The sequence below is a fragment of the Ciconia boyciana genome, chromosome 3 (genome assembly GCF_034638445.1).
Source record: "Ciconia boyciana chromosome 3, ASM3463844v1, whole genome shotgun sequence".
Classification (NCBI taxonomy): domain Eukaryota; kingdom Metazoa; phylum Chordata; class Aves; order Ciconiiformes; family Ciconiidae; genus Ciconia; species Ciconia boyciana.
In genome coordinates this window covers 101,148,058-101,169,091 of record NC_132936.1, presented here as the reverse complement: position 1 = coordinate 101,169,091, position 21,034 = coordinate 101,148,058, and the positions used below count along the sequence as shown (strand labels likewise).

The 21,034-nt window shown below is 35.8% G+C and overlaps 1 protein-coding gene across 2 annotated transcripts in view; it reads left to right on the top strand.

Annotated features, from left to right (window-relative positions):
- The window catches only part of MTA3 (metastasis associated 1 family member 3), a 144,849-nt gene that overhangs the window by 41,019 nt on the left and 82,796 nt on the right, over nt 1–21,034 (top strand). For both annotated transcript variants that reach the window (XM_072858264.1, XM_072858265.1), the window contains exons 6-7: nt 86–203; nt 18,683–18,785. In XM_072858264.1, coding sequence (XP_072714365.1) covers nt 86–203; nt 18,683–18,785 — 221 coding nt within the window. The remainder of the gene's footprint in view (nt 1–85; nt 204–18,682; nt 18,786–21,034) is intronic.

Below are 21,034 nucleotides of genomic sequence, written 5' to 3'. Positions count from 1 at the left end.
ATAATTTCCAAATGGAAGGTGATAGAGATTTACAAGCCTAATTTTAAAAATCATTATGCTGTTGCAAATGTGTCGTCTTTTTTAGGATACTTTTTTTTATTCATTGGTGTATGATCCATCACTGAAAACGCTTTTAGCAGACAAGGGAGAAATCAGAGTGGGGCCTAGATATCAAGCAGATGTGCCAGACATGCTTGCGGAAGGTAAATATATGATCTTTGATGAGTCAAAAAAAAAAAAAAATCCTCATCTTGCGTTATTACTTATGCTGACTTTCTGAATTAAACTAATCAGCATAGAGGCAGAGAATGTAAAATAGTAGGTCTTAGAAAATTGACGAATACCAGTAGATACTATGAAGAAAGAAAGAAAGGATACTTGAATAGCTGTTGAAAAGACATTGTCTGTTTCAAGTATGTGCATAATGGATTTAAGCATTCAGTGTTTGTTTATTTAATTGTACGGTCCAGTTAGTTCCTTGATGTAGGCCTCATGGAAAGAAGATGTTGAGGACCAACCCATTTTGTAGAATAATAACACAGTAACAAAATAAGTGAAAAATGTATTCTTTCTCTCCCTTTTAAAACAGGCTCTGCATAGATAATGTGTCTTTGTGTTGTCTTATTTTAAAATAGGGCTTCCATCAGAGCGTCTTGTCTGTTTTGTAGCAGGACTGAAACAAATGTTTCAACTCTTGGCATATCTTTAAAATCACTGGTATTTTTAAAAAAAAATATTTTACTTATTTATAATCTAGCACAACTACCTGTGCCTTAGTCTTTTGCTACATAGGAACTTTATTCTTTTAAACAAAATTTCAAATACAATATTTATTTAGCATTTGGATGTTACTTAAGAGGCATGAGCAGCTGTGTCTTGTTATGTTTGCAATTATGTTTACTTAGTAGATTTTTAAATGAGCTGGTTTTGTCAGTGAAATGTGCACTCTACGTTGAGTGCTAACAAAATAAAAAGTTTCCTGAGAAGTATCTAGACATAGGTACTATCTTCAAGAATCTTAGTATTTGTTCCTTAATAAGAAAGGATTACGTGACAGGAATATCACTTGCACTAAGTCAAAGGAGTTCTGAATGCCCCAAATACGTATATTTGTAGCCTTAAATGGTGTGTTTTCCATTCATCATGGTGTTTTTTCTTTTTCTGCTATACTTTTTATTTTGTACAAAACAAGCATTATTTCTACAAAGCTTATTTAATAAACTGTATAAAACAAGAATGATTTGATTTCTGGCAAGTGGCAGATTATTTTACAATGGATGCCATTTAGTAGCTCACCTCCATTGTTGTTCTGACTTTCCTTTTAATAATGAGAAATAAACTGTAGGAAGTCTTTTCCAGATTTGTTTATAAGGCGTACAGACTTGTTTTAGAACAAGTTAATGACTAGAATATGACACACAGCTATGCTTGCTGTAAAATGTGCCTGTCATAGGGAAACAAATAATTATGAAGGCATTCATATACTCAAGAGGAAAGCTTTCCAGAGGACTAAGAGAAAATGACTGTCTCTGTATATCAAGTAGCCAGGAAGCATTGATGTGCTTCCAAAGTAGCTGGTTGAATTGTTGGGCTTTCAGGATGAGCTGTGGTTGTCTGGCAGGCAGGAAGTCTCTTCCTACTGAATTCTGCTACTTAAATGATGAAAGACAGAGCCTAATTATGGAATAGTGAATACTACATATAAAGTAAATGTTTTCCCCATGGAAATTTTACTTACTTAATTTTTTTCTAAAATTAAATTCCATATTTATTGAAAGTTAAGTTACTAAGTTCTTCTGGAGCTTAACTTTGAGTTAAAGCCTTGATTCAGTTAAACGAGTAGAAGATCTTTCTCTTGCATCATGAAGACAGAATTTCACTCTGTGTTTACTGTCTTATTTTTCTCACTGCCCATTAATCCCCAAAATGCAGTAAGTGATGCAGTCTTCTTTCTGTCTTTAGTAGGCAATAATAAGGTTCAGAAACACCAAGTTGCCCACAAACCAAAGATCTGGTGGTATACAGAGAACTTCTTTGGCAGTTCAGTTGAATTAATCTGCACTTATTTCCAGTGGCTGGTGGAAAACTGAGTTTGGTTTTAGGAGGATAAAAATATCTGAATTATTGTGGTTTTGCCTGATTGTTATCTAAATGTTTCTGTAGCCTTCTGACCTCCAAGGAAAAGAAAAAGATGATTCAGCTTTTACTGTGCCTTTATGTAAGCTGACAGCCTGAAGGTTAATCCATTCACTGTCAAGCCTTTTCATTCATGAAAACAAAGCTAAACAATGTTTAAAATTAATAGAATAAAATAGATATGTTTGGAAAATATGGGATTCTGTGAATATTTCTGAATCTTGAAATATATTTTTTTAGCCTGTATTTTTAAAAGTGGCTAATGATGTGTATGTCCAAATTACTGTGCCATAATGTATGACTTTAAAACTAAAAGCCTAGAGCAATCACATGAAATGAAAAGAAAGAATTTAGACAACTTCGGGTCAGTTAGGGATCACTTGAGAAAAATTAGGTTTTATGTCATCTAATAATATTATTATATAATAAAATAGAAAGCATTGCTAACGTTATTCACATGTAAAATTTGTCATGGCAATTTTAATGTAAAGGAAGTATACCTTTTTGAAGGCTGTTGGTAGGCATATTTTATGTTTACAGAAAACCCTGAAAGCCATTTTTAAAATAAAAAGATTTAGAAAAATCGAAGATTCACACACCATCAGTTATTTTATTTTAAAAGTTACTGGCATATAAATCCAATTCAAATGACTGCAAACATGCCAGTTCAGATTAGCTTTCAGAAGACCAGTCACAAAGTGGCTGAAAAATGAAAAAGTTCTTTGAACTGTGAAAGCCCTTCCACATCTTCTATAAATATTAAATTATTTCGATGTAAACACAAAATATGTTGTATTCTAGTAGATTAAATATTCAAATTGCTTGCATTTTCTCTATACGGTGATAATTTATGTTCTGTCTGAATGGACTGCTGTCTTTTTTGGAGAACTATATGCATTTTTTTGTGGGAATAGCTTTATTTTTTTTTTCCTTGCATTGATGTTACCACTTTTCCATCCTTGAATAAAACACTCCAAAACCTGGTGCTTAGGCCAAACTTTGGATAATGCAGCATACCTTCTCCCCCCCCAACCCCGGCCCATGTGTGAACTGGATAACTTTATATTTCTCTTTAATTTTTGAAGTGGAAAGAATGTTTTCATTTTAAAAGACTAAAAGGTTTATTAAAATCAAGATACATAATAAAGTATTACAGAGCCAACTGTTTTTCCACTTTGAGATACAGTGAATCATAAATCCTTTATGCAGTTACAGTAAACAAATATAAACAAAGTTTAAATCTGGTTGAAAATGCCTAAGCCTTGTTTATCTATGCTGCTTTTGTTTGCAGTGGTTTAGCTAAATCGCGTAGATTACACATTTAGTGAAGGCTGTAACTTTGGAGAAAGACTAGACCAGATTTCTTTCAGCAGTCTCTTACGGCTTTTGTTATGGGCATCTTTGAGAGTAAAACTATGATCAAAGTTGTCAGATTCAAATTATATGGTTGTGTGAAACTCTTCCTTCTCCTCCCAGTGCCAAGTGCTCCAGTCTTTCTAGACTCTAGTTCGAAGATTTTGAGAGTCTTTTTAGTTGCTCTTATTACAGCAGAGAACAGGAGACTATATTCTACAGCATTGACTCAAATTCTGGCTAGTATGATACTAAAGAAGGTCCTTTCTCTGCTTTTAACACCACATTCTCCAGTGGCTTATTCTGTGAATATAGCAGTTGTACAGATTTGAAAATAAACAAAGCAAGAATAAAAAGGTTTATCTCGGAGAACCAAAGCATGCATTTGGACAAAGAATATCTTGTTTCAAGCATCCCTACTCTACAGTCCAGGAGCAAGGTACCTGGTTCTTTGTGTATGATGGCCAGAAGCTGCTGTCTGGTGCATCCACCTACTGTATTTGATCAGCAACTTACAAAACATGTGACTAGTAAGTTCAAAAAAAGAAAACAAAAAACCCCCAAACAAATAACAAAAAAACCCTATACAGTTTTGCATTGGGCAAGTCATTATCATAACCATTATTTGGTTAAAAGGCATACTTTTATAAATTGTTCTGAATATGATAAAATTGCTATCACCTTTAACTAACAGATTTTAGTTAGTCCTGTTTTGTGTACAGGGAATTATAAGTATGAGGAAAGTCAGGGAAATTGCTCCAAGGCAAATCAGTTTAGATACTTGGTAGACTTTCGTGGAACACTGATCCTTCCCTATCTCACAACTTGATCTACTTAAAACCAAATGTTTTTAAATCCTGGCATTTCAACCAGTATTTCTCAGCAGTGGAACAACTGATGCAGTGGCAAGTTGTGTTACATGGTTGGCTAGAAAGCAGAGAATGAGAAAGAGAAAAGTACTGGCATAGCATTAGGGATATAGTTCATGAAGTAGGATAATGCTAAAGAATGGGGAGAAACTGGAAAAAAAAGAAATTTGTTTTTGCTGTACAGGATTTCTTTTAATGCATTTTAAAAAATGTTTCTCTCATATGCCTGCACTAGTCTTTCTGCCTCATGCATACTATCGTAGGTCTAATTGTAGTTGTCACACAGTAAAATGCATGACAGCTTAGCTAAATAAATACAGTCAAAGTGTTACTATAGATAGGGAAGCCAAGTGTTTAAAATAACCTTATTGGCCAAATCAATAATTTCTTAAGTAATGGCTTACTTTTATTTATTCATAGGGTTGTGAATCAGGTGGAAAGACTGGGACAAAGCCAACAAAGGTCAATAGTTGTTCCCCTGTCTGTCAAAGCTCAATTAAAACTTCTGAAACAAAGGATATTTTCTAAAGAAACCTAACAAAGAACTTTATCATGACTGTCTTCTGGTCATGATACATAAGTCTAGTGAAACTGTTTGGAGTAACTCTCTGACTAAAAAAACCCAACCAAACAGAAAAATACTAAATTGTATTTTCAAGATGACTAATAAAATTGGGAATAACTATCTCCTATGATTTTAAAGAAAATTAGAGAATAAGCATAATTTGTTGAAATAAATTTTCTGATGTTACATTTGCTTTGTCAAGCAATAATGAATGAACCTTTTGCATACCAGGATTTGGTAGAACAGTGCTTTGTTAGGCAATGTAAAATGTTTAAATGTTGAAATAGGCATTTTCAGAAAACTTAGCCCACCAGTGTAAGAACAGCCATGCCGAATCAGACCATCAGGTGTTTATCCATGCAGATGATAGAGTTGCTTGTGGTTTCTTTGTTTTCTTAAAACTTGTTTAAAGCCTATTAGAAATCCAATAGGCTGTCACCTTGAGCTTCCTTATGTATCTCTATGATGTCTTTGCAGAACTTCAGTAAGTGAGGTGTGATTTTTCTTTATAAAAGGCGTGCTGACCTATCTCCAGTATATCTTTGTTGCAATTTCTACTAATGCGGCTAGTATAGCTGTAAGCCTTGACAGTGCTTAGTTGCCCACATTTTCCCTTTAGCCCATATACCCTCCTTCACACCCTAGGTAACACAAATGGATTTGAGTTCACATGTCACTATTGGTAGCTATGGTGTCCTTGAGTTCCTGTAGAAATCTTGAGAGGATGCTTGTCCAAACTCAAATAACTTGTTAATGTTCTTATTGTATAATTGTTCCGTAACCTCTCCTACAGATGATTCATTTTGAGGTAGATCTTTTTAGGTCTCTCATGAAGCATGTGAACCTCTCCAGTTTTGTCCAGTCATCACAAATGCAGAGAATTAATTTGATTTCTCTGCTAACAGTTAACTTGAATTTCTCTTATTTGCTCCCTTTTTAAACAGATCACATTGCCAAGGTCTTAGACCCTTAGATAGTTCATAGACCTTTTGACTCTATTGATTATCTGAGAAAACTAGTCATTTGAATGCCCTCTGAAATTTGGGCAATGTTGTAGGAAATAGGAGGATGAAAGAAGAGTGACAAGACTAAAAAGAAAAAAAATTAACCGTACATTTGGTAATGTGTCTCAATCACAAGGACAGTTTTCTTCCTTTGTGGCTTGAGATTTGACTTTAATTTTGTTCTAGCTGAAGGGAGAATTATAGCATATGAAGGTAGTCTTATTCATATATTTCATAAATGTACGAAACTTACTGGGGGACGAAGGGGCTGAGGGGAACAGCTCTGTGGGAAAGGCCCTGGGGTGCTGGCAGACAGCAAGGGGATGTAAGCTGGCAGTGTGCCCTGGCAGTGAAGGGGGCCAACAGCATTCTGTGCTGTGTCACCTGCCGCATAGCCAGTAGATCAAGGAAAGTGGTCATCCCCCTTACTGAGCACTCATTAAATCACATCTAGATACTGCATCCAGGTTTGGGTCCCCCAGTATGGGAAAGTTATGGATAAACTGAAATAAGTTCAGTGGAGGCCATCACTTGTTGGGGCTAGAGCACTTGCCCTGCAAGGACAGTCTGAGGGAATTGAGCTTGTTCAACCTGGAGAAGAGATGGCTTAAAGGCGGGGGCGGGGGGTGTGGGGGGGCAACAGCAGTCCCACAGTGACTGGGGGGAGGTTGTTGAGAAGACAGACAGGTTCTTGACAGTGGTGCATAGTGGGAGGATGGGATAAAATAGATGTAACTTGAAATAAGATGTTCAGAATGGCCATGACCAGAATTTTTTTTCCCCTGAGGATGGTCAGGTGGTAGAGCAAGTACCCAGGGAGGTTGTGTCATCTCTGTCCTTAGAAGTTTTCAAGACCCAAGTGGATAAGGCTGTGGTCTGACTTCACAGCTGAGCCTGCTTTGAGGAGGAGGTTGGGCTAGAGACCTCCAACTTGAACCGATTCTAATATGGTGCTCCAGCTTAACAACCTACTGACGAGATTCAGCCCACAGTCTTCTGCCTTTTATCCTAGGGAAGTGCTTCTTTATCTGTAGAGAAAAAGTTGGGACTGGAAGTTTACCTCTTACTAAACAAGCACGTGAGGAGAGTTGTTTAATCAAAACACCTATCTTCAAAGACGATCATCGGCCACATCTTTTTCTGTGCTTACCTACAGTTATTTTTCATTAAGAGAAGTTGCAAGAGAAACCTCAAACTGCTACTTAGTCACCTTTCCTCCAGTGATGATGCTGGGTAGTAGATAACTTCTTTGTATGTGTTCAGTCATTGCCATTAGCATGCTCGGTTTCAGCTGACTTTTCCATAAAGGCTTGAGACAATATGTTGAGCTTTTAGCAAATCTCAGTCTAAAAATAAAAGGAACACTCGAAGATTAGGAAGTGCAAACACTAATGTTAAGCTAACAGCATTAATACCTACCAAAAAGTCTTCAGTATAATTAGATTATAATACTGCAATATAATAAAAAGTATAACATGCATAGTATGATTCGGTTAACAGAGCAACTACTAACCTTTAAAAATTTTGTTTCTCTCTTGTAAAAACATGGGGTAATTTCTGAGATTTATCACAAAACTACCTGCTAGAAAGTAAGATTATAGAGGGAGTTAACTTCCGAACTTTCCCTACCTGTCTTAAGTTGTTCAGGTGATTGAAGGGTGTCTTTGGGCACACAAAGATTCCCAGCCGATGTTATCCTGGGCAGCATCACAGTGGCAGCTGTTCGCAGCTATCAGCGTGCACACACTTACCTGAACAGTGGAAAGTGCCTGGTAAGAGTGTTTTACTGCTAATTAATTGCCTGTGTATAGCAGCAGCTTCTGTCAGCTCATCCGGCTCTGCTCATAGTGCCTGCTGTACGGATGCTGAACGCTGAGCAAGTCACATGGAGCTAGCGATCACTAGGCAAAACAGAGGCATGTCGGAGTGGGAAATGTGATGATGGATGCATGAAGGGTTAGGGTTGATTGGCAGTTGGTGGGAAATGAGATTTTAGTCTCCATGCAGAGATATATGGAAGGAGACAAGCATCAAGAGGTTGACAGGTGTGGTGGGAATTATTAGGTTTAGAGGTTTATCTAGAGAACTGGCTGTTAGGACTAGCAGTACTTAGTACTAATTGAGTACTGCCACCAGCAGTGGCAAACTGTTTGCAAATCCCTGTTTTAATTAGCCTGGAGGGCTGATCTTAATTATAGTCACTGTTACAGGGATGTTTGTGTACTGCTGCATGGAATTTTTCTCATGCTAATTGTCCCCTCCCAGCTGCAGTCCTGTTCGTAGCTGAGTACTGCTTATCTGTTGTATCTAGGTTTAAAAAAGGAGATCACTGAGTTCTGGGGAATTCTTTATGGAGCAGGAATTTGACACAGTTAAGTACTCTTTGGCCATTTAAAGCGGAACAAAGTGTTTGGAGTTGGCGGGGAAGAGGACTACCCTCTTACTAAGATATAGAGAGGAAGAGGAATTAGAGTCTCTGAAATGGAGGTAGAAGTAGCCTGTAGGAAAGACATTCTATTCAAAGCTTTTTTTTTTTCTTTTTAAGAAATAAAATTATAAACTTTATTCAAAGTATCTGTATAAAAACACAGAGTCCCTCTTGCACATCTGAAAATATCCAGAGAGTGCCTAGAAATAGCACTTGCTGTGCAGTCAGTTCCATTTCTTGAAGGGAAGGCATTTTAGAAGTAATGGGGTTCAAGTAGCTGAGCGCTTAATAGAAAGAAGGGGAGCAGTTGGGGACATTTAAGCTGTAAATTTTGGGTGATGTTCAGAGGACTTGTATCCAAGACCCCTAGAACTTCTCTCCATTTTGAAAAAGAAAAAAATAATTCCTTTAAAGGTATTTCCTAATGTCTTCTCTGTTTGTTTGCTTCTTACTGCAACTCAGTTCTAAGAGCATGTTGTTTTTAATAAACTAGACATATCAGATAGAAACTATTAAACTCTGAGTTCAAGCCTGTTAATGTTTGGGAATATTGGAATTCCAGGATTTTAAGTTTAAAAATTGTTACAACTGAAGAGACAAGAAACTCATCTACATACTGTTTGGATTTTTAACCTTATGAAAGTACAGGATGCTTAGACTCAGTGTATTGTATTTTCTGGTACTTTAAATGCTTCCCATATACACTGAAGTTTTCATTTAATAATTGAAAAATATGTTTTAGAATAGTGGAACCCAGCTGTAATCTCATGAGGAGGGATCTGTTCTGTTACTTCATAGTACATAATACTCCCATTTATTGGAAGGACCACTGCTGAATTTGAAGAATCACTCATATTAGCCAGACACCTGCAGGAGTTGTTTGAATGGTGCAGTGATTCTTTTGTCAAAAGTCTGTGTGCTGGATTACCTCTGTTAGTGCTGATGCAGTTGCAATGATTGCATTCTGTTGTGAGAAGACAAAGTTTATCAGGCAACATGAAATATTTTTAGAATATTCTGTATTCTAATATTTAAGTATTAAAAATTGGAAAGCCATGCAGTTGTTAGACTCTGAAGACAGATAATGTGTGTCTATGAGAAATGTCTGACAGGATAAACAAATACTGTGTCTTAGTGTCCTATCAATTTTCAGAAAATATGGTCTGTAATTTGTGCTAAGTGATCAGTCTTATGACAATTGCTGGATATAAGAACTGGATGCATTAATACAATAGGCAGTTCTTAGAAAATAAAATTCATAAAATATTGGCTCTTTTTTCCTGAGTTTAGTACTTCACAAATACTGTAGGTCTAGCCTTTCATTTTTAACTGGCTTTAAGAAATCATGAGGGCTGATGATTTTGAGGCCATGTTGTCCTGAAGTAGTTAATGTTTCCTTTGTGAATGAACCAAATTGCAATTACAAGAATAAGTCAGTGGATTTAGTTTAAACGTAGTTGCTTAGGTACAGTCATCAAAGAAAAAATTGCTTTTTCTGTGCACACAGAAGGTGACAACAGCAGCAGCTTTAGGCTCTTCAGTGAGCGGTATGTTGGCATGTGAGGAAAAGATTTTCGTGGAAAAAGCTGTCAACTATAAAGTACTTTATGTGGATGGGGTGGAGGATCTCGTTTGTGTAGTAGCTTGTGCACCTCTTTTGTTCTACATTCAGTAATTTGAGTGTCCATACTCTGTTGTCTAAAACCAGATTTCTTGTCAATTCAGGCTGACCTTACTGAGATCTAGACAGCACAAAGCAAAGTTCAAATTCTGGTACCAGAACTACCTTTGGGAGCAAGTATAAAAGGAAACATTTATGCCTAACTTGCATTTGCTTCAAGAAGATGCCCAGGAACCTTGTAGAAATCTATTCCACCAAGTTCAGTGTGAAATGCATTGAAGCTTCAAAGTTGTTGGAAAATGTAGTAAGTGAGCAGCAAAATAAATGATTATTTCAAAATAACAGTCAGAATATGCCAGAAGTGGAGACATCTTTGAGGGCAATTGGTTCAACTAAAAGATGATGGCTTTTTATTTTAATGAAGTTTTCGGAAGGAATGCGTGGAACAAAAGATAAAACAAGCAGATTCAGGAGTTCCTACTTGTGGAAATGGGAATAGAATATGAGACAGAAAAGGTGTGACTGTGCTAACCCAGTAAGACTTACCTTTATGGTCAGAGTAGAAGAATGTTGCCTAGATGAGATTCATCTCAGGTGAAGATGGATATCTAAAATAGATCAGAGGATGTTTAAGGTTAGATGAGATGAATCTCGACAAAGGTAATACACCAGAATAAAACTCCTGTTTATGTGTACTCAAATAAATTTTGTTATCAAATGGAGTTTCTGTTGGTTGCACTTTTGACTGTGAGTTAACAGGAAAAGTTTTTCTGTAATACCTTCTAAAAGAAGGAGCTGTTTCTTGAGGGTTAGCGAATTTAAATATGGTAGTCACTTGTCCGATTTTCAGATTTTTTTTCTTGTTATTAAGCTCAGTGGAGTGAATTTTTCATAATTAACTGTTAAATGCATGATCATCACAGGTAGTAAAATACTCTTTACGGTGTTGTTCATGTAAAATTTTAATATGATTATAATATCCTTTATATTGGTCTTGCCAATCTCTCTACTAGGGAACTGAGTTAGTGATTTATGTGCTGGGCAGTTAAATGCATGTTTATGGACTTTTATCAGCTTTACTATAAATTAAACAAACAAAGCACATGGAAATGGCCTCTTTGTGCCTGTTTTCGGTAAACACTTCATTTACTTCTGCCTAACCTTGCAGATGCAGGGGAAATTAGTAGTTTAGGGTTGCAGCCACATATACTACAAAAACTCAATTAGGTATTTGGAAGCTTTGCATTATAAAACATAGTGTTTTATGAAGTCTTTTTAGTAACGTTATTTAAACATATTTGTTGCCTTTTGGTACAATTCATCGAGGTATTAAGTGCATGTATAATTTTGATCAAACAAGCAGTTACATGGATTAAGTTGGTTCTTTTCTTCCGTATTTACTTACTATAATTATAATATAGTATTCTTATATAATGTGATAACAGAAATTTCTGAGCTTCAATTCTCAGATCATTCACAACTTCTTACATTAACAGTCAAATGATAAATTAGAAAGTTGGAAATTGTGCTGTTTAGCAATTACATCTTATAAAAACTGTTCAACAGTTGAGGCGAGTTATTCGGGTTGTTCTGCTTGGGGATTGTTGGAGTGGTCTTTTTTTTATCCCCTGTCCTTGACCCGAATTGTAAAAACAGGTCTAACTTTCTCAAGTCTGCTTTATACTTGAAGAGAAGTCAGTTGGAGTTTTAGTCTTCGTAACAAGAGAGCAAGGATTTCCTGTTGTCTTTAGCTTCTTGAGGAGACTTAGGCATGGTCTGTGCTGCGTTGGTGTGGAAGGTTGTGCATGATTGCTTTCAGAAATATTTCTTAATTAATAATAGCTGTAGAGCCTTGGCCGAGATTGTTCAAATACTAAATGAGTTCTGTAGGGTAGTCAGTCTTATGAAGGATACAGTTGTTTATTGTATGCTGTGTATGTGCTTATTATCCCGAATAATGTATCACAGCAAGCACTCAAATCGCCTTTCAAGCAGCAACGTCTTAGGATTTAATTGACTTTGCTGTTTTTTTCTACCTCAGTAACTTTGCCTAAATGGACTTATTGTAAGTTCACATGTTTGTTTCCTTTGCTGTTTTACTGTAAGTCTGATTTTCTTTTAAGTTTATTCTGTAGAAGATGAAAACCAAATATCAGATGCAGATGAAGTGTGTTTTTTACACTTGAATAAGTCAAAATACATTTAATCCTAAAGAAAAAGTTCTTCTCTAAATTATGTTTTGTTTAAATTTATGCAAATGAATAGCCTTATTTATTTGTAGAATACTGTAGTCAGAGTGAATTTGCATATTCATAACATTAAGTTTATGTAAAAAAAAAATTGCAGGACTAGAGATTTCATTTTAATTTAGTGGGGTTTTTTGGAAGAGTACAATGTCTGTGCATTGCAGTATCCCTCTTTGCAAAACAAGTATTTTCAATATTGTTAATATTCATATGTAGTATGGTACTGTTCCTGTTTATGTACAGAGTCATTTTCACTATGCTTTCCTGAAAACTGTTTTACCTCATGTGTTGTTATTTCAGGAGTTCAGAAAAACTGTTGCAGTCTTTCAGTATTCAGATTGTAACAGGTGCTAGACCACTGCACAGTGTCTACCAACCAAAAAATTAATGTAAAATGGGGTGAGGGGCAGGGAATTTTGGTGCAAGTCACATAATGCAGCTTTATTCACAGATATCAAAGGAGTACAAGAAGCCAATTCCAAAATAAAGGTGAATTTCGGGTATCTTTTAATTAGTTGAATATTTGTCCTTGCTTTTGAACTGAAGGTGACCTTGTAGTTTTACACAATATGTTAATTTAGGTCATTGCCTTTAGAATTGCCATAAAAAGCTAAAATGGAAGGACCTTTTTTTTAATTTCATTTCTGTAACAGCGGAGATTCTACCTAAATGAGATTTAATGTAAGGACTATAAAGTGAAGAATGATATGATTTTAGGACATTATGCCTCCATGTTCTCCGATCTGTGGAAGTTCCTTTTTGCATACTGTTCTGTAGGGTTTAGGGAAAGAGGCAACCTTACTTGTTCCTTTCTTCCAGCACTGGACATTCCCATAAGCCAGCCATTCTTGATGCAGCATTATGGAGAAGTTTGTCATTACTGCGTGGTTACAGTTTAGTTTATTCTGAGCCCAGTTGTAATTCTTTCTGTTTATTTCTAGGAATTTAGAACATGATGAATTAAAGCTCTTTTGAGTGCTTTGTGAGGTCTTGTCTTTTGATCATCAGTGGTTGATTTACAAGCACTGCAAGGTTGAGCACTGAGAGAGCTCTAAGGCTGTTGGAGTTGGAGGCAGTTTAATTTGAAAGGGATTTTTCAAGTGAAAAATTATTTTATTTTTTTTTATAGGCTAGAGCTCTAGTGGATAGGAGGCGATTGGACTATGCATGTTTTATTGGCTTAGAAAATACTCAGCAGTATTTTAAGTTGCTGTAGACAAATAATGGGCTTGTATTGAGTGATACCTTTCATTTGTAGTCTATACGTGGTCTTTGTATAGTCTGTTTTCAATTTCTAGTCTTCATACATGTGTTATGTTCATAAATTGAGTTTTACCATAAGATTTATGTAAACACACAACTCATTGTGTGAATGACTAATTGAAATCTTGGATTTACATCTGTCAGGCAAGCTAAGGGGGGGAATTGTTCTGCAATTGAAAAGTAAACAGATAATTTTCCTTTTGCCTATGCTTTTAAAATAATCTAAGCTTTCCCATGTTATTTGCACATAAATCAGTTTTATTTTTTGCAGAATTGAGTGCAAGTTTTTGAACTTTTTTTCTGGATGATTTTTGATTGTCAGTACTGGTGAGAATCACAAATCATAAAAAAAATTCAAATTAAAAATTAGTAATATGAATTCTGTGTCTGTGAGCTTTTATAGTGATAAGGGTTGTAATTTCTGTTAGTTAAGACCAACAGTCAGCTAGCTGTTTACCATGAATTCAATTTATGCCCAGTTGAACGCATTAAGTGTCAGTAGATAAAGTTTGCATCCATCTGAAAGATGTCTTTCCTCCTATACCTCATGTAAAACTTATTTTCCCAGTGGCAATTACTTTGACGTTTTGTAACCGGCTTTCTCAGTTAAGCTGTACATGCCCCCCCGCCATCAGTTGTTTGTTAAAAGCTGTGTGATGTTTTGTGATAATTAGACTCTGTGTATGAATGTATAATTCATTTTATGCAGAATGAATACCCTGAATGTTTTAGAGGGGAACTAATGAACTTTTCATTGAAGGAGAAAGCTCCGATTTTACTTTAGACAGACAGGCTTAATGTCTGGAACTTTGTTCATAGCTAGACAGTATAAGAAAATCCAATGTGATGCTATTTTTCTCATCTGTAAGTTAGAGAAAAAGTTTGCAGACAAGCAGTCTAAATCTCATGAAAAGGTGGTTCATGAATTGGAACCTCATTTTCAGTGATTAGTTGCCTATTTTTACAATGTTACCTAGCACATGGAGCTATATTCAAACAGACATTTAGGATTACCTGCAGTTAATATACTGCCAAAGAGTTCTGGCAAAAATCTGCTAAATTCTGTATCTACTAAATCTGATCCTGTATTCCAATAACAGAAATTTCATTGTGTTGCATGCTGAACTGGACTAAGGGAGGGTAAGAACTGACAAGTATCTCTTCTGCATCCTTGCAGTGTAGCTAAGAGATACTCCTGTTTCACAGGTATAAAACTGAAGCACAAAGCTGAAGACACTGAATTTACTTCTTAGATATGTGCCAAGCTTTAAGAATATAAACATCGACAAAGGCCTTCATGTTTATGTGCTTAGGTATCTAGTGAGTCTGGGTAATTAATGCATGAGTCAAAACTCCTGGCTGGTTTCAAGAGATTGTACCAAGCCCTGAATGAATTTCCATAGTAGGAGGAACTCTCTTGTACAAACTGTTGATCTGGTATCCAACTGCTGTCCATGGCTATGTGTTAATATGACCAAAAAGTCGCAGCTACGGATTTTCTGTCCCATGTGATTAAGGATACAGCAGCTGCTATCTCTATTTTGCATATAATGAAAGATGGATTCACTCAGAAAGCTGAGCACTGCAGGTGTCTAGTTTATATGTTTGGATTGATGTGACTGCTAAATTACTTTTTGAAAATGAAAATAAAAAGGTATTTTGAAAAATAGTGCAAATTGTGCAAAGTACAAAAGTAAGAAGACATTGTACCTGACAAGTGGCATCTCTGAAAACTGTTCTCCTGGCTATTTTTCAGATACCTTGTCAACTGTTTGTCATTAAAAGTGGAATTGGCATTGTTTCCCTAAAAAACATTTTTTAAAAAATCCAATTTTTATAGATTTCATATTTCAGTTTCTTAAAAGGATACAATATTGCAGCATTGTTATGTGTCTGTAAAATTAAAATAATTGCACTCTAAGAAAATGTTCATAGTTCATATTGCAGGTTATTTTCTTTTAGTTGGATATGTTATAAGAAGAACATAGAATCATGCTGAATCTAATGTACTAATTACCTTGGGGGTATTTATCTGCAGGAAGTGAAGTCTAAAAGACTAAGTATATATTTAATTTCTTGTAGTTCATCTTAATTGTGTTCGGTTAAAAGTTGCATTTGGTTTACTTTTGTTTTGTAAAACTTTTCTTACAGTTGTTTTCTGGGGGTGCATATCTTTGTTTAAAATGACTAACTGAAATGCAGAGCTTAATTTTTAATTTTTTTTTTTTAAGAAAAAAAATAACATTTTGCTCTTTTTTAGAAGAGAAGCATGAGAAGTAAGGCATTGAATGACTAATGAGGCGAAAACCAGGCATATTTCTGGCCATCTACTAATGTTTTCCAGTAAAATTAATCTTCAGGATTAGATTGGCTATAATAAAATTACAAGCAGCACTCAAAATAAATTGGATACACTGGTATGTCATACCAGCCATGCAAAAAAATAGCCTAGAGCTTCTCAGAAGCCATAATTGGTGTGTCAGTGGTGGTGAGCGAAGGTAACACTTGTAAAACAGAACCTGAGAACCTTCTCAGATGCAATGCTGAAAATGTTAAAAGTTAAACTCCCCCATTCTGTTTGTGTCCTGGAGTTTGCAGTACAAGGAATTAATACCATGTCAGCTTTTATACCTGCTCAGTTTGAATGTCTTACAGTTCTGTGTCAAATTCAGCATAAATGTAGAGGTGTTAACAGAGAAGTTGTGTTGTAGTTTTAAAGGGGTCGGTCATGTCAAAAATCCTATAGAATAAGGTACAGGCATGATTAACTAAGGGAAGACAGCTCAAGGAAAACAGAGGGGTTTTTATAATTACTATTTTGAAAGAAGACCTGTTTATCTTATGTGATCCTCCTATACTGAGTCTTTCTGCACATTCAAAGGAAGTAAACAAAAATTTTTATTCCTGAAATCAACTTTTCAAAGATTTCTACAGCACTGCTTGACTGCCTTCATGATTTGATCTGTTTAGGTTACTTTTCCTCCTGTTTCAGTGATAATATCCTGCAATTTAAGTGGAAAATCGGAAATGAAGCATTTTTTGTAAATGCAGTTTGGCAGAGACCACATATCTTCTGGAAACCTTTCTGTCTACCATTGTTGCAGCAATATTTAATATTGCAAATATTACATTATATGTGGTTGGATTCTTTTGGTGTAGCTACTCCGTTGCTCGTATCCTATTTGTGTCTACTGCCATTACAAAATACTGTTAGGCAATATTTCAGATTTATCTTTATCAATAGTTAGACCAACATTTTGCAGTAGCAATTGTTTAATTACCTCTAATTGAAGTAAGACATGTAGTATTGCCATTTTTTTTCATCTTTTTGCAAACTTGATTCAGGAGAGTGACACGTTTTGTTTGAATACTTGTGCTGTGCTTGCGTGATGTTTTCTCTTTGTGAGACGTATACCCTGCCTAAGTATTGGGTTTTGTCATACTTCTACAATTATGATGTCCTGAAACAGTTAACTAGCATTAAAGATATTTAAAAACTATATATTAACAGATTGAAATGAAGTGCTCAGAGATTATTTATAAAATGTAGAACATCACCCACAATGTGTCTGTCACAGATGGAAAAAATGAATGTATTGACAAGTGTGTAGTCCATTGAATAAGTTTATAGACCTAAAATCCTACCCAAGATTGCCAGAAATTAACAGTTTGTCTCCAGTACTGGATGTGAATTAGCTTAAACAGAAGCATAAGTCCCATTAGGCAGACAATTCTTTATTGCCTGCGTATCAGAAGAAAGTAATTTACTTTTTTTTTCTGAGAATGTGACTGTGAAATTTGTTCCTGAAACCTTAGCCAGACAGCATGGTGCAGTTCTAACTCGTGTATTTGTTAGGGATAAATATATACCACATTTTCATTTCCTTCCAGAATGAATGTGCTAGAGAAACTCGCCATATATGATCGGATTTCACAAAAGCCAGTGCTTGGTTTGCACTCTGCTTCCAGACTCTTAAGTGTATAGGTTATTTCATGTCTTGATGATACTATGCATGTTTAGACTGGCTGTTTTCATTAAGTCATAAGAAGTAACGCAGACTAAAGGGATCTTCTGTGTGCTCAGAGGTACCTACACAGCCTAGATTTTCAAAGGAAGTGGAATGCCTGTACTTGAGAACAGGTTTTTATTCTTCTACTAGCTCATAGACGTACTGGCATGTGACTGAACATTTGAGTTTTTCACATGTTCACTGAAAGGAGAACATGCTCGTATTCTAAAATGCCAAGGAAAGACAATGATTCTAACTTTGCTCTTGTCATCTGTTGTGGCCCCAAATGTGTTGGCTACATCCCATAGGTAAATTTTTCATAGTAGTAGAATACGTGTGGCCTGCCTAATCAGCCTCTGTAATGTTTCTCATTTTGCAGTAGAAGTTATTGGTACAGTAGTCAAGCCAAGATTTAGGCTTCCATATGAACATGAATCATTGTAGCGTCTTCACACTTCACTGTTCTTCCAAGCAGTACAAATGCCATACTCTTTTAATAATGAATACAGGGCAAATGAAATTTCAGAAACTACCACCATTGTTTCAACCATGTGCATGTACACAAATTCCTCTCTTCAGACAAAGGGAGTTGGGAAATCACAATGTAGCATATAGTAACTTTCTTGTGCTGTAGCCTTATGTATTATTTTATAGGAGGATATAACTAGTCAACAGACGCAGCAATTTTAATATGATTTGTGTTAACGATACAGATAATGTGGCTGAGAGCAAGAGCTGAAAGAAGTAATTAAATGTAGTAGATAGCATTTTTTCATAATGATTTTTGGTTTGGGGGTATAGAATACAAATTGGACAGAATTTAATTGCTAAAGCTGGTTAAGTGTAAAATTAATTTCAATATGGCTTCAGTGAAACCCTAACTTTGATATAGTTGAGAAGCAATTTGAAGAAACCACTGGTTACTTAGGTTATGGTTTCAAGTTTATAATCGCATTTTATTAAAGTTCTTTGATACTACGCCTCCTTAAATTGAAATGCTGATGTTAAGGGAAGATGTTTATTTTACTGATGCTGCATTATGGAATTTAAATGGATAACTGCTGATTGTTAAGTACTGTGTGTGTGTGTTTAAAAATGTACAATGTCTCTTTTTAACGTAGTACAAGAAATACACAGAGAAAAACATTGTGAGTAATAAGTGTTTTGTCCCATCTACCTTTTGACAGGAGAATTAGATGACAGAGAACAGGCAAAGCTGGAAGTAAAAGTATGGGATCCAGATAGCCCCCTTACTGACCGTCAGATTGACCAGTTTTTAGTTGTAGCACGGTAAGATTAAAATCCTCTAATAAAAAAAAATTCCTTTTCCTACTGCCTATTTATTCCCCTATATCATGTTACTCAACTTGTTTGCCATTTTGTGAGCCCTTCTCTTTCCTACAGTTAGCTAAAAGAGAAAATCAGACCATAATCTTCTGCATATTTATTGAAGCTACCAATACAGAAGAGAGAAAAAGAGAGTGAGTTTTGGAATAATGCTACACTGCCTGTATTTCAGGTTATAGTAGAATTTGATACTTTAAATGTAGACATCAGTCTGTTTTCCCCTCAGAGTAAATGAAACAGGATTTCAGTGCTAATATTTCAGTCTTATACTATAGTACTTGGAATTTTGTAGTGTAATATAAAGTTAAGAGTAGAAATAAAGAAAAACTTAACAAATGAAATGGATGCAGAACTTGCCCAATTTGTATATAAGCTGAATAATATGCACTGCAATTATCTTGGATGAATGTTGAAATAAAAGTTTTAAAGTGATGCATTTCATTAGTGAAAAAAATCTGGTCAGTTCAATTTTATAAATTAACATAATGATTATGCAGATTTATGAGAGGAACATCAAAGCCCTTGGAATTCATAAATACCTTCAAAAATAATTTCTCTGCTTCAAAAAAAAAAAAACCAGCTTTCAAAACTCTATGAACTTCTTACTGAAGGACAACTCTACACTCGTAAGATACAGCATGTTTTGCCTGTCCTGTAATTCATACTTACAAATATAGCACAAATGTACTGTTCTAATGATGGCAGAGAACTGTTAATCACAGGTAATGTAGGGATTTTATCCTGAATCACTCCATCTCCTGTATTTTCTGTAACCTGGTTGCAGAGCATAGTTTCAGATCTTCTTAGGCAAATAATCCTTTTACGTTGTTTCTAGTTTCTGTTCTTTATTCTTTTTCTCTTTTGAACAAAGCATTTCAGGAAGGAAATAGAGAGAAGTTGCTTTATATTTTCCAGTTTGTGTATGATGAAATGGGTTGCTGATTTATTGTTTTACAGTTCAGATGCTGATCTGCCTGGGTTTCTTCTTTCTCCCCCACTTTCTAGTGCTGTATCCTTTCTATACAGTAGTAAAAATTGCCTGCCCCTGTTGAATTTCCAAGAAAGCCAGAGGGGTATAGGTGTGAATATGCATCTGTTCAGAAGATCACAATGCCTGGTAGATGCTCCATAGAACAGAACCTGGAAAACAGAACTACTTCTATTGCCAGCCATAATTCCTGGATATGTATGGGCAGACCGTTATGGGGTGCTATCAGCTAATTCTTCACAATCAGCTAATTCTTAAAAATACAATCTGTGTGAAGATTATGTGCATTTTTTGAGGATTTCTTCCTCAAATGTCTTCCTTCCGTGCCTTCACATCCTTCCACTCCCCATTTTGCAGCCACACTGGGGAGCTGAAGTAGTATACTGTGAAGCTGAAAATGTTCCCAGAGGAGTGTACCAGTAAGCAGTCTGCTGGAAAGTGACAGAGAATAAATGAAATTTCTAGAGAAAAACATTCTTCTCTCTTTGTCCTCTTATTTAAGGCATCCCGTGCAATGCTGTGTCCTGACCAAGATTGTATTTGTTTAGAAGTTGATAAATTTCTGTAAAAAAGGTTTCTGTTATGGCGGGAATGGGTCTTGGTCATAGCTGACTAATTGCAGCTATCTAAGATCTTGTGGTAGGCAATCACTAATGACCATCTGTAATCGGATGTTACTCAGGTACCACTTTATTGATGTTCTTCCACAAAACTCCGTTCATCTTTGTGAGCTGCTTTTGAACTGACAGAAACTATTTCCAAGCTCCTATATACTTGTATTCACAGGCTGCAAGATTACATTTTTGTTGCATTAAGTGCTTCTGAGACAGATTTTCACCAATTTCTGGAGAAACAGTTCTCCTGTGATGATTGTGGCAGCTTTAAATTCAGTATGTCGTGTGCTTGCATGTAAAGGCTTTCATTACACTGGACCATTAAAAGCTGCCTGAGTTACAGTGGAGTTGGTATTATGATCTGGTAAACTGTGCTTACAGACTCAGAAGGTATTTCTGCTGTGGCCCAGCTGCAGTTCACTGGGCATTGGCTGTGCCTGCTGGGTTTCCAGTGAGAATGGTATTTCTCTGGTTCCTGGCAGTTATCACAGAATTGTATAGGTTGGAAAAGACCTTTCAGATCATTGAGTCCAACCGTAAACCTAACACTACCAAGACCACCACTATACCATGTCCCTAAGCACCTCATC